The 13,075-nt window shown below is 40.9% G+C and overlaps 2 protein-coding genes across 2 annotated transcripts; one reads left to right on the top strand and one right to left on the bottom strand.

The window, feature by feature from the left end:
- Nucleotides 1-829: 829 nt before the first annotated feature.
- Nucleotides 830-10,122, top strand: C922_00209 (hypothetical protein; the record flags this gene model as incomplete). Its single annotated transcript, XM_008815826.1, has 3 exons — nucleotides 830-1,895; nucleotides 2,004-9,462; nucleotides 9,654-10,122. The coding sequence occupies 3 exons, from the start codon at nucleotides 830-832 to the stop codon at nucleotides 10,120-10,122; spliced, it is 8,994 nt and encodes a 2,997-aa protein (XP_008814048.1).
- Nucleotides 10,123-10,848: 726 nt separating this feature from the next.
- C922_00208 (hypothetical protein) lies at nucleotides 10,849-12,195 on the bottom strand (the record flags this gene model as incomplete). Its single annotated transcript, XM_008815825.1, has 1 exon — nucleotides 10,849-12,195. One exon carries the CDS (start codon nucleotides 12,193-12,195, stop codon nucleotides 10,849-10,851), a length of 1,347 nt encoding a protein of 448 aa, XP_008814047.1.
- Nucleotides 12,196-13,075: the final 880 nt, after the last annotated feature.

Here is a 13,075-nt window from a genome sequence, read left to right as displayed (position 1 = left end):
AAGCAAGAAAGCTCCAATTTATAGATCACGGATTTCGCACGTTCACATGTCCCAACAATCTTAAGTACATGGCTTCAAGCTCATGCGCGGTAGAGTATATTTCTATGATCATCCCCATAACGCGCTTACCAAAAGGTATACGCATATGTGCACATAGAGCATACACGCATAAATGCCTGTTATTTTTACTCACATGCGCTTCCTCATAGCTTCTTCCCAGGTGTTCTCTTCGCAAAGGTTTCCATCGGGGGAGACTGAATCGAGTGCATGGATCGAGATTAAGGCAGGGCTAAAAAAAAAAAAAATCTGAAAAAAGGTAAAGAAAAACAGATCCCCCTGTTCCCTATTTTGCATACTCCTCCTACCCCCTGTTTGAAGAAAGCCAAATAGAGAAAAAAAAAATAGAATAAAATAGAAGGAAAGCAATACACAATGAAATGATGATGAAGCACATGTGTTTACAGCATATGTGGGGCTTATTGTGCATTTTTGGAGTTATTTGGATCTCTTTTTTTTTTTGTGAATAAATGGATGCCTTGCCCCCATTCGTGCTTCCTTTTAGTTTATTATTATTATCATCATTTTTTTTGTGGCTATTTTTTCCGTAAGCCAAAAGGAGGGTCATTGCACAACAGAGGATTGTGCATCCCGCTTGGGGGCTCTTTCGACAGTGCAACTGGTTCCGTTGGGGTAATCCTCCTAGTGCGAAACTGCCTCCGTTTGGCGAGTCCCGAACAGAGCACCCCCCATGAATTAGTGCCCCTCCGTACATGTGCGTCTGAATTTTTCCATTAAGGCGAACTTATATAGGGGGAGGTCGTACACGAAAATGTTATGTTTGGATAAAGAGGATGAGATAAAATTTTCCAAAAAAGTCTACGCGCCGCGAAATAAGCAGGAGGGGAGCAGACGCCCCATTAGTGGGGGTGGACCGGACGAGAGGGTGCACCTTGGCAATGGGCAACATGGGCAAAATGACCCAAGTGATCCCAGTGGTCTGAGTGCCCCAAATAATACGGCGCTTGACGAAAATGCCCCGAGCAACAGCACCGACGGAATATCCACTAATGAAGTCATTTACATAAACACCAGCTCGTGCAATTCCTTCGTCTTCATAATCACGAAAATTTGCTTCTATGTGTTTGACAATTACGACTTTTCCTTCGTTAGTTTATACGCTTTAAAACATGACAATGTTGACAAGTACGGGCACCACAACAAGGTCGTTTTGTCACCCGTTGACAACACTATATATATAGTCAGCACAAATTTTCAATATGTGTATGCGTACAATATAGCTAACAAGAATGACGTTGTTATGTTGGATTATGAAAAGAATGCACACTCGATAAATATTTTGGAATATTCTGATGATGACTCGAGTGAAAATGAAAATGAATATTATGCTTACATCACGTATATTAAGAAAAAGTATAGGAAAAAAAAAATACATAAAAATGTGTGTATAAAACTGTTGACCGTTCTGTACCTCCCCATTCCTTCCAATTGCCTGATGATAACGAAAAATAACATTTTATTTTTTTCCTACGACACGGATGAAATATTCATTTCGGAAAATGTGAAATCTGTCTTGGCTGCCACCTCGCGTCATACCAGGGCGGCGCCTCGGAGCAGCGTTATTCCCAACGAGGGAAAAAATGACGCACAGAACAAGAAATTCCTTCCAAACGGAAATAGGGGCGACAGTAACAATAGTGTTAACAAGCTTGTTATTAACACACAGATTGTAAGCCTTAAGGGAATTTATTTTAGTAGAAGAGCAAGGGGGGGCAAAAGATTCCTAAGGACAACTAAAGAGGAGAATAATAAAATGTGCAAAGGGAACCAAGCCCGTGCAGATACCAAGCACATCTTGAGTCTGCTTCAACGAATGAGTGAAAAACCTAAAATAAAAAAAAAAACTGGTCGTGTATATTATTCCCCCAGAAAAGGGTGGAAAATTCGGGTGCGCGTGGGGAAACTTCCCACCCTTCAACATGTAGAGGCGTACTGCAACCAGCTGAGACGCGGCTTGCTTCCATCGTGTTGGGATGCCACAGCAAAACGGAAGAGGAATAAAAGAAGGATGAACAATAATGCCAATCCAAGTGGTGATGTCAATCGAAGCGGTGGTGACAGTACCAGTCAGACGAGGCGCCACTCAGGCTGGAAGATCTGCAGGCCCACCTACCTGCACGGCGCCAACCGAGAAAAAAACCTGTACAAGTTTATAAGGAGCAAAAAAGTCGGCATAACAAATAAGCACATGAGAAGAATCGCCAAAGAAGGAATTGTCAAAGTAGAATTTAGCGAGCACAACGATTATGTCTTACTACTGAGTCGCGAGGGAGATTTTTACATTTTCTCCTTTTTTCGTCATTTTTTCAATGTTTCGAAAAGTGAGTCCTGTTACCATTCTGGGAGGAAAGTCCACGCGGGGAACCTCAAGGGGCTGAAAGGGACAGGCACAGAACGTCAAAACATGCAGAAAAGAAAAACGAAAAAAAAAAAAACACAGCGAGGGACGGAGCAAACAAGTAGTCCTAACCATTGGACAAGTGCTAAATATGACAAAGGTGATGCCACTCACAATGAGAAAGTAACAATCCCTCGTAATGAAATCCAATGCAGCGATAACCATGTAAGGAATAGAAAACGAAAACCGGTCATTGGCATTTACGTGGGTACCTCTATAATAGACGTGAGCATGAACATTTACAGAAAAATGATCCTAGTGATAACCGAAAATTTGATCATAAAGGCATATGGGACTTATCCATACGTGTGCAAACATACCTTCGAAAAGAGCATATTTACAATAGACACATTTAATGCGTGGAGCAATTCACACCATTACTACAACTTCCTTCTCTGGAACAAGCAACATAATTTTTTTCTCATCTCCGTAAATGAAAACAGTTATTACATTTTTAACACGAATGGAACTTTGTACTATTCGATGAAGCAGGACTCTTCCTCCCATGATGGATCAAACGAAAATGTGGACTACGTAGAAAATAATCCTCAGGATGGTTCTACTCATCGAAGTGATGATGAAGGGAGAGATCTTTCACCTCCACCTGGGGTAGCCTCTCCAGATGGCGTCCCTCCCAAACGAAGCGCAAAACGTACATCCTCATTCTGCAGCAATGCATTGGCTAGAGGTAAAAAAAATAGCATAAGACACGCACATGTAAACATATCCTTCGTCTTTAATGATTTCAAACTGTTTCATGCCAATTGGAAAGACGAAAGGCACCACTATATCACAGTAAAAAATGTCTTATACCTAAATGACATATATAGTAATAACAAAACATTCCACTATAATAGTAATTATTACACAAATGAGAAGAGTCAGAGAGTATACATTGGATTAAATAACATCGTCATGTTCGATACGAACATCAATAATTTTAATTTGAGTAACCACGAGAAGAATGTACTGAACATAAAGGAGATTATAACTCCTTTTAAATACGTGAAAAAGTGCTACTCAAACTTTAGCAACACGTACATGCTAATCATTTTTAAGACAATCTGTATTTACAGCTTTCAAAAAAAAGCCTTTTCATATTTTGTCGATGATTATCTCAAGTTCTTTTTTCACAACTATCCTGCGGGATGGTTGTTTGATGATATTTTTTTTGTCACATGTTTGCACAACAAATATGATGAAAATAATTTTCGGCACTTCAAAAGGAAGGAAGACTTGGGCGCAGGGAGGAGCAGCATATTTTTCAGGAGGGCCCTCACTGGCGAGGGCTACATGGGCTTCGAGCTGTTCAGCATGGACTACGGGACTGCGGAGGTGCGAACGGCTCTCGATGGGGGGGGAGAAGCAGGTGGAGAGGAAGAAGCACATGAAGAGGATGAAGGAAACGAAAAATATGAACCGAACGGAAAAGATGAACCGAACGGAAAGGATGAAGCGAACGGAAAGGATGAAGCGAACCGAGAGGATGAGACAGATGGAGAGAGCGAATCGTTCGAGTTGCTCGAATCAGATGGGTCATCCAAATCGTCCAAATCGAACGCGAAGGCAGCCCCATCTCTCGAAGGTCCCTCGAGGGGCAAAGACATCCGCGAAAAAACGGAGATCCCCAAAGCAAACAGAGACCACCGCACTGTCGACGAATCGAAGTTGCTAAACTATCTCTTCAATATCAACCATAACGAATCGGACATGTACTACAAATACTTTGAGGAATATTTTAACACAAACAAGGGGAACATATACTCGAAGCCGTTCTCCGTGTTTTATAATAATTTTTTTCTGAAGGAAGAGGAAAACGTGTTTTTAGAGACTTACCTGATGGAAGAGCGCATCAGGGAGGAGGAGCAAGTAACCCTTCCCAGGGTGAACCACCCCCAGGGAGAAGCTCCCTCTGAAGATGGTGAAAAAGGGCCAAGTGGTGAACAAAATCCACCCCAAGCTTCAGAATCATACCTTGGTGATAAGACGCACCTTGCACATAACGACTACAGCGAGTTGCAGAGCAAATTGAATTCTTACGCAGAATCGAGCGAAAACGTGGGCAACGCGGAAAATGGGAAGGGTGTTAGCGAGCGGAAAAAGCACCTCAGCAGTGAAGACCAAAACGGGGAAAGCAGTTTTTCATACGAAAGTAGCACTTCCCTACAGAGTGATGCAAGTGTGCCTGACGGCGGAGGACCAAGAAGTAATTTAAAAAAAACAAATGTCAAAGGAGATAGCTCCGATTATGGCGTCCCCCCTTATGATAACACATACAATGCTAAAGAGAAAACAAATCAGAAAAAAAGAAGCGAGCAGGAGTACGTAACCAAACTGACACGCTCGTATGAAGAAATAATTAGAAAAAATAATTTCTATTATATCATATACCTTTATGACATAAACAACGCCCTGCGGTTTAGCAACTACACGTTGTCCATAAAGATGTTATATAGGCCTATATTGACCCACGTTTACTATGACAAAAGTCGCCTAGCCGAAGAGGACAACGGGGAGAGAACAGGGGAGACGAACAAACAGTCTAACGAATCAACCTCGGCGGATACGTCAAGAATGGACCACATGATAAGCGAAAGGTTTCTAATAGTGCTGGACGCATTTTACAATTTATTCTGCTTTAAAATTAGTAAAGTAAAAAGCAAAGATGCAGATAAGCAGGAATATTTTCTAAAATCAGAAAACATTTTTATTTTGCCTCTAAATAGGGACAAGAGATTTATCGAGCCAAGGTGCTTCTACACACTGTTCGACATTTTCCATTACGTGTTTCTTAATTACGACAATTCTCTTCACTTTCTGCATATTTATCTAGACAGGAACGATCGTTACGATTTTGAATTTACTCGCACGTTTAGCAGCAGAGTGGACTATCTCGAAGTTGTAAAGGGGAAGAATTACTTTAATTACTACGCTCTACCAGCCCCAATAAAATATATCTGGCCCCCGCCATGCTATTACACCTATTTGCTTTACTACTACGTGGTTTACCTACTGTATGGCATTAATGGGGGCAAGAAGGAGAAGCGTGGAAAATCGACAAACCGACTTTCTGCAAGTGCAAAGGGAGGAACGGTGAATGGTGAGGGGAATTGCCAAGGAGGGGACAAAATAAATGCAGAGAAGGAGACGCAGTATAAGGAAAATGCCCCAATGATAGGATCATTAAAGGGGGCAGCAGAACCCTCTTCGCGAAGTGCTAACCATTTTGAGGAATTAGAAAACTGTCAACCATACGAGTGTTCAGTCGAGGCATCCTCTTTTGCCTTCTTCACGCTGAGCCCATCGGAGGGGGGGAAACCAAACGAGAAGGTCAAATTATTTGAGAGCATTTTCAAGGATAAGCTAAATAAACACTCAGAAAATTATAAAAGCCTGGTTCGATTAAAAAAAAAAATGAATTGTGTAGACTTGAACCGATGGGAAGGATTCAGAAAGGAGGCGCTTTTTCACCTCAGCAATTTTAGACACCTTATAAATAGTGCCCCTCTATCTTATAGGCCTATTTTGCGTGGAGACAAAACGAACGAACAGTATGTGGAGAGGGACACTCACTTGGGAAAATATGGCAAAACGTGGGAAGCGCATTCCAAGTGGAAGGGGCATAACACCTTGCTGGAAAAATTTATCCTTTCAGTAATTCCTCATATACTATACCATGGAAACAAAATTGAAAATAAACTCAACCGGACAGTGCTGAAGTACAGTTTCTATTCCATTATTGAAGAGCTCGAGAATAAGGAGAAATCTTGCTATGTCTACCTTAGTAGCAACAACAAGATGAGCGTAATAAGTGTGAGTAAGTGCCCCAACCAGTTTTGCCTCCTAAACGCATTAAAAAATATCGCCCTTTTTGGCAGCGACAGGTATGTCAATTGCCCGCTAGTGATTTATCGGCATGTAGGGTTGTCCCGGTTTGCAGCTGATCACAATTCCCATCTGCATCACACTGTGCACCACATGGGATTGTGCATACACATCGTGTGCAGCCAAATATGGAAGGGGAAAAAAAAAATGACCTTACCTATCAGGGGGGATGCAAACACATCAAGGACGACAGAAGGACAGGCGAAGTCCAAAGAGATTGCAAGAAACAAACGGAACACAAACAATGCCAATTCGTTTCAATCCCCGTCTTCATACGACATAATAAGCTTCAAAATAAACAGCTACATTGACACAATTTTATTTAAATATTTCAAACTGTACAGTAACGCATACTCTTACAGAAATGGGAAGTATCAACCGGTGTATGACTCAAAATGGAGAAAAAAAAAACTTAGCCGAATCATCATTAACATTGTAACGAAATACGTAACTTGGAACATGTTCGCAACGAACATTTTGGACATCGTTTTGTATAAATCGCTTAACAAACTGAATGACCTCTACATTGCGGCATATAAAATTATTTACAACTATGTCACGAGGCTGAGTAATTCTCCATACTATGACATCTTTACGGGAAAGGGCAGAGACGATACCATCTTGAATATATCACCCGCGGTTTTATACTCCCTCTTTTTGTCCAAGCAGTGCAGAGAGAGGAGCCCCACCAGCCGGTTAGAGGATGCCCTGTTTCGTGGAGTGTTTGGTGTGAACAATTCCCATCTGAGTGAGGAACCGTATTGTAACGAATATAGGACAGCACATGAGGGAACGAAGCGGAAAGATGCAGAGAAGGAAAACGGAGGGGTGGAAAAATCGAACAAAAAATTAAAGGAAAAATTCATTTCTTTTCTGAACGAAATGGGCGCAAATGTTTCCCCCAGCGACGCGCCAAAAATTGGCCTTCTCAAGGAAGGTGTACAAGATGAACGCGTTTACTGCGCTATTCTTCATTTGTTTAGGCTGAAAAGGGGGTTGGAAGCGTCCAGTGGAAAGACGAAAGTTGCTTCAGAGGAGGAATCACCCCGCCAATTGTGCAACAACGCGACGGAGGGGCGAATTCCCCCGTTCGACGTCTACACTGATTACGCGTACAAAATAAACTGCAACGTTTACTACGCTTGCCTATACCTGCTGTGCGTGCTGAAGAGGAGGCACGTCTTCCACCTCATGTTTCTCCTAAAAATGTTGCGAAAGTTTTGCAAAATTCACATCGCAGAGGTTGTTATCAACATTATAAGGAAGATGGATCCCTACGTCAGCGCCATCCTGATGTATGCCCTCGGCAATTATATGCCTCACGATTTCATGCATCTTTGCTTACCCAATCAAAGGTACAACGTCTGCTCCCTATTCATCATTAATGTACAGAACTATCTGGGCATATACGACGTTCGGAAATTTTATTGCATGTACATTCTCTGTATGAGTCTCAGAAATAATATTAAGTATGCGGAAGGCCTGATCAATTTCATGTCAATACTGTTTTACACTCTGTTTGAAAATAAGGGGGGACACTACCCATTTCATTGCAACTATTTTGGGCTGCAAGAAACAACAAAAAGAAAAATCATGGAGAACGCCTTAACAAGAACGCACAGTAGTTGTGCCAACCATGACGATTTCCTCTTTCTCCTTTTGTGCGCAAACGCTTTTAACAACATCAAATTGGGGAAAGCAGATGGGATGAGTCTCTTCCAATTTTTGCTAGGAAATTCGAACACCGGTGACGCTATGCTGAGCAGAAGAAGCCCAGACGCAGAGAGTGGCAGTCACAACCAGAAAAATCATTACGTATACGATGAAGAAGCAGTACACAGAGAAAGAAGAAATAAACTCTCCCTGAAAATCAAAACCTTCACTTTCAAGAAATTCCAAATGAACAAAATTATCTGCGAGTTTTTTTACAACCAGGATGTGATAGACTTTTTGTTAAACAATATCGATTCGTTCGCCAAGCTGCACACGTGTAATTTGTCCGTCTTTGATTGCTCCCCCAGTCAACGGCGACTCCGTGCTTCCCCCCCAGAAGACGAACAAAGTGTAGCCCTAGCAGAAGTGAAAAATATCTACGTCAGGTTTATCCTTCTGGTGCAAAACATTGTGTGCTACTACATTTACAACATGCTGTGGTTCGAACTTTACTACTTTGTGACGGGCCTAAAGGTGGACGTTCTCTCCTTTTTCTCACATTCGTACTTTTTCAAGTCGAGTTTGTTCCAGAAGGTGTTTTGGGGAATCTGCCCCGTCGACGTTTCTCTGCATGGCTACACCGATTGGGAGTTTCATTTTGTAAATTTAGACAACTCAGGGACGGTTCCACATGGTAATGAATCACCTCACCTGGGCAGCACCATGTGGGAAGAACAGGGGGGACCCGTTGAGCACAGCGAAGGGGAAAATCATCCTAAGCGAAAAGAGAACAATGAGCATTGTAAAAATAGCAAAGGAAACAAGCGAAGTGGCCCTAAGATGAACCCCCCCAGCGGTAGTAATGAAGACCTTCATGAGGGGGATCACCCCAGTGGGGAGAAACTCCAGGGAGGACGTTACGATGACGGAAGCGGTGACGGAAACGAAAACGGAAAGGCTTCCCCACCACAAAACATGTCGACCACTTTCAAAGAGAACTATCAGGAATACACAAAATATATGAACCACATGAAAAACTTGGGAACAATTTTTGACAAAGTGGAAAAGGAAAACCAAGTTATTAATAAATCTTTTTCACAGCAGGGATCACAGAAGTGCTTTCTCATCGATATATATAAATCGTTTAAGAGCCATTTTAATATAAGCTTCTGGACGATGAAGAAGGGAAACCTCAAAAGGAAGGACACGTCCAGCGTGAGCGAAGAATACACGCGAAGCGTGTCCAAGACGGAAATAGAAAATGAAAAAAACGACTATCGCAGAAATTTATATTCATACAATATATACAATAAACTCACAAATTACACTTTTCTGGAAACGCATTTTGCTCCATCTGTTTATAAATATATACCAATTTACAACACGTTAAAATATTTATACTATTTCTTTCGTGTGTGTAATGTCAAGAATACGGAACATCCCAAGAGGTACTTAAAATATAAAATTAAGAAAAGAATTTACAATTATATTTGTTCCACTATTGTCGATCTTAAAGGGAAAGCAAATTGGGATGACACAAATGTTGGACAGAAAAAAAAAAAAAAAAAAAAAAAAAAAAAATTTCATTTATTGAAACCTGCTGCATTCACAAAAATGACATCATCTGGTTTTTATTAAGAATTTTTTTATTGTTAAAATTGCCGATTCATGCTTTGGCGCTAACGCTGTATTGCAAAAATTACGTAATGCTGAACATTTTGATGAGCATATTTCCCCACCTCTACCACATCATCAATTACATTTTAAATATGAATGGAACCCATTTTTTATATAAAAAAAGGGAAGAAAGTGCGAAAAGGCAGAACGGCATTAACGCAAAACATGAACAAAGTGAAAATGTTAATTTTATCTTATCCAGTGAAGAATTCAATCGGAAGCTTTGCGAATACTGTTATGAGCATATTCTCCACTACAAGCGGAAAAGCATAACGCCTTTTTCAAAGAGAATATGCCAAAAAATTTATGGAAAAGAAATTTGCGACAGCGAAGACATCTCCAGTATGTATGACCATTATATGTCATGCGAATGTTTGAACAATTTAGTTTTCTTGAGGAAGAAGCTGTCTGATTTGAGAAGAAGCATATGAGTCAGGCCTTTTCACTCCTCCAGTGAATATTTCGTGTGACGTAAAATTCCTTTTCCGCGTCGATTACATAATTGTTTGTGTGTGCGCCTCTCATGGGTGATACGCTTACCTACGCGTTTGTTTATTTTTTTTTGTCAACAGTGGCCTAAACAGTGTAGTACTCGGCCCCTTTCATTTGCCAACCCACATTTATTAGCAGCGGGGACTACTCCGATGTGGCTCCAGCTTGGTGTCTCTTTTTTTTTGTTGTGCCGCTAAAGACATCCCACCATCTGCTCACTCTGACCATACGCTAACGGGAAAAAAAAATAGAATAAAATAAGCGTAATCTTTATTCCGCCCCCCGTGTACTACGCGGAAAGCTGTCCCAAAGTGGGATATTTTCATTTGTCACATTTGGGCCCCCCCAAAAAAGCATTAACCGCTACACATATGATAAGTTCTTAAGCCACATAGCCTTCTTTCGAATAAAAAAAAAATCATGAACATATGAAATGAATACACAAATGAATAAACACACTAGTGGGGTGTTGCCATAATGGCTGATTTCCTGTCCCCACCTTGGGACACGAAAAAGAAACGCCACTGTCACGAAAGGGTGACGCTGCTGAAAAAAAAAATTCCTTTTTTTCAATGCGCTCATGCATGCGTAACGTTTTGTTACTATGTCACAAAAAAAAGGGGTCACTTATTAGGTGTTTTTTTTTTTTTTTTTTTTCACGCTGCTCACGTGCCATTCATTCCATACTGCTGGGTCCACTCATCATACTTCTTCAAATCGTCGACAGACAGCGACGGCTTCGCATTGGATATGGCTGTTTTGAAATCTTGCACGGATAGAGGCGGCAACAGTAATTCGTTTTCATTTAAACTCATAACGTTCTTTTCAACTTTGGTTGCGTCGGGATCGCCAGGGGAACAGGGAGTATAGAAAATTTGGCCATTCCTCTTTACTTGCTTAAAAAACTTCGAGAGGAGGCATTTCTTCACCGGCATGTAAATCGCATCCCTGCATATGATGTCGATATCAGCGCCTGTGTAATTTTCCGTTACAGTTGCGAAGTATTTAATGTCTTCTTTTCCTATGTTGCTTGGGCTGTTTCCTGCGCTGCCACTTCCGCCAACATTTACGTTTTTGCCATCCACTGGAGCTTCACCCTTGCCACTACTCTCACTGCCGTTTATGTATTTCTCAAATATCTTCATCCTGGCGTACACATTTGGGAGAGGAATATATATTCTCTTTTCAAACCTGCGCCTGAAGCCACTGTCTAGGGACCACGGTGTGTTGGTCGCCCCCATGACGATGATATTATTTTTGTAATTATTTAAACCGCTCATGTTTATTAAAAACTCTGTCTTTATTCGCCTCGTCGATTCATTCTCTCCGTCTGTTCTGGAACCACACAAGGAATCAATTTCGTCAATAAAAATTATAGCAGGTGCATGTTCTTTGGCTGTATCGAATAGGCATTTAATATATTTTTCACTTTCTCCTTGATATTTACTTACCAAGTCGGATGACGAGACGTTGAAAAAATTCATGTTGCATTCATTGGAGCAAGCTAACGCTAGGAAGGTCTTCCCAGTCCCTGGAGGTCCATATAGTAGGATACCCTTATATGGCAGAGCAGAAGAGTTAAACAGCTTTGGAAATTTCAAGGGGAAAATAATTGCTTCTTTCAGTATCTCCTTTGCTGTTTCTAATCCGCAAACATCTGACCATTTCACATTTTTATCTTTATTTAGAATAAATTCTTTGATTTGTTTTTTCATATTTTCTTTACTTTCTTCTGTGCTTGCTCCCCCCCCTCCTACCTTTTCCTTTGTCTCCATATTTTCCTTTTTGTTAATTATTTCCTTCAAATTCTCCGCCCTCGTCATGTAGATTTCCATTTTTTTTAAAATTAAATCCCTGATGTTTGAATTCTTTTCATACTTACAGAAGAAGTTAAAATATTGCAAACTTTGTATGTACAAGTTCAGGGCAGCTTTATAGTTTTTCTTTTCATCCTCTATAACAGCATCTTTGGCGAATTTAACGGCTTGGTTAATCGTTTCCTCCGAGTCCATCCTCCTTACGTGCTGCTCCAAAGAAGGCGTTAAATGGTCGTTGTAAAGTTTAGGCGACGCGTCGATTTGGTTATGAGGGATCTGTCAATACATAGTACTTTACACATGACGAAGTGGGACCTACTGTGTGATTTTAATTGCTACTTTGGGGAGCTCAACCAGGGGGTGAAGAAATGTGTCTTAAAATTGGGTAAACCAGGTTTCCCTCTCAACAAAGTACACCCAGCAGTGCGAAAGAGCAAATGTAAAGGCGTATGTACATTCAATCAGTTAAACACGAGGACACGTAAGGGCAAGTGATGAATTGCACCTGCAATGGTACAAGCCGAACACGAAATGTATGTAGCAAATCAGTTCTTAGCGCATTAGCGTCAAGTGGAACGAAAAAAAAAGAAAAAAGGAAAAAGAAAAAAAAGAAAAAAGAGAGAGAAAAAAAAAGAAAAATTAAGTCCAAGAAGAACACAACCCTGTGTCGGTTAGGAAAATTTCTTCCAAAGAATTGCCCCCAAACTTATGTGCATATTTTTCTTGTCAGAAAGGGGACAAACAAACGATTGTATCGCCTTCACTTGTAAGATGGATGCACTTTAAGAATCACCCGTTCCTGTATCTACCTATGCGAGTTAAAATGGTCGCTACAACGATTCACTTTAAAGATGAGCCAGGACGGGAAAACAGATGAAGTGGGAGATGCTTCCCTGAGTGTTACACATGCGTGCATAGGTATATCTTGTTAATGTCAATTTGAGTCATGTACGTGTAAAAACGCTGCGTCATTTTGCCCCCCGGTGGTAACAGTTTGTTCTGTTATTTTCTGCTCCTCCTGTCCTTTTCGTTCTTTTGCGATTTTGTAACTTTGCACTTTTAAGTTTTACACTTT

Source organism: Plasmodium inui (genome assembly GCF_000524495.1).
Source record: "Plasmodium inui San Antonio 1 unplaced genomic scaffold supercont1.1, whole genome shotgun sequence".
NCBI lineage: Eukaryota > Apicomplexa > Aconoidasida > Haemosporida > Plasmodiidae > Plasmodium > Plasmodium inui.
The sequence above is the reverse complement of the archived record's forward strand: the minus strand, read 5'-3'. Positions and strand labels throughout refer to the sequence as shown.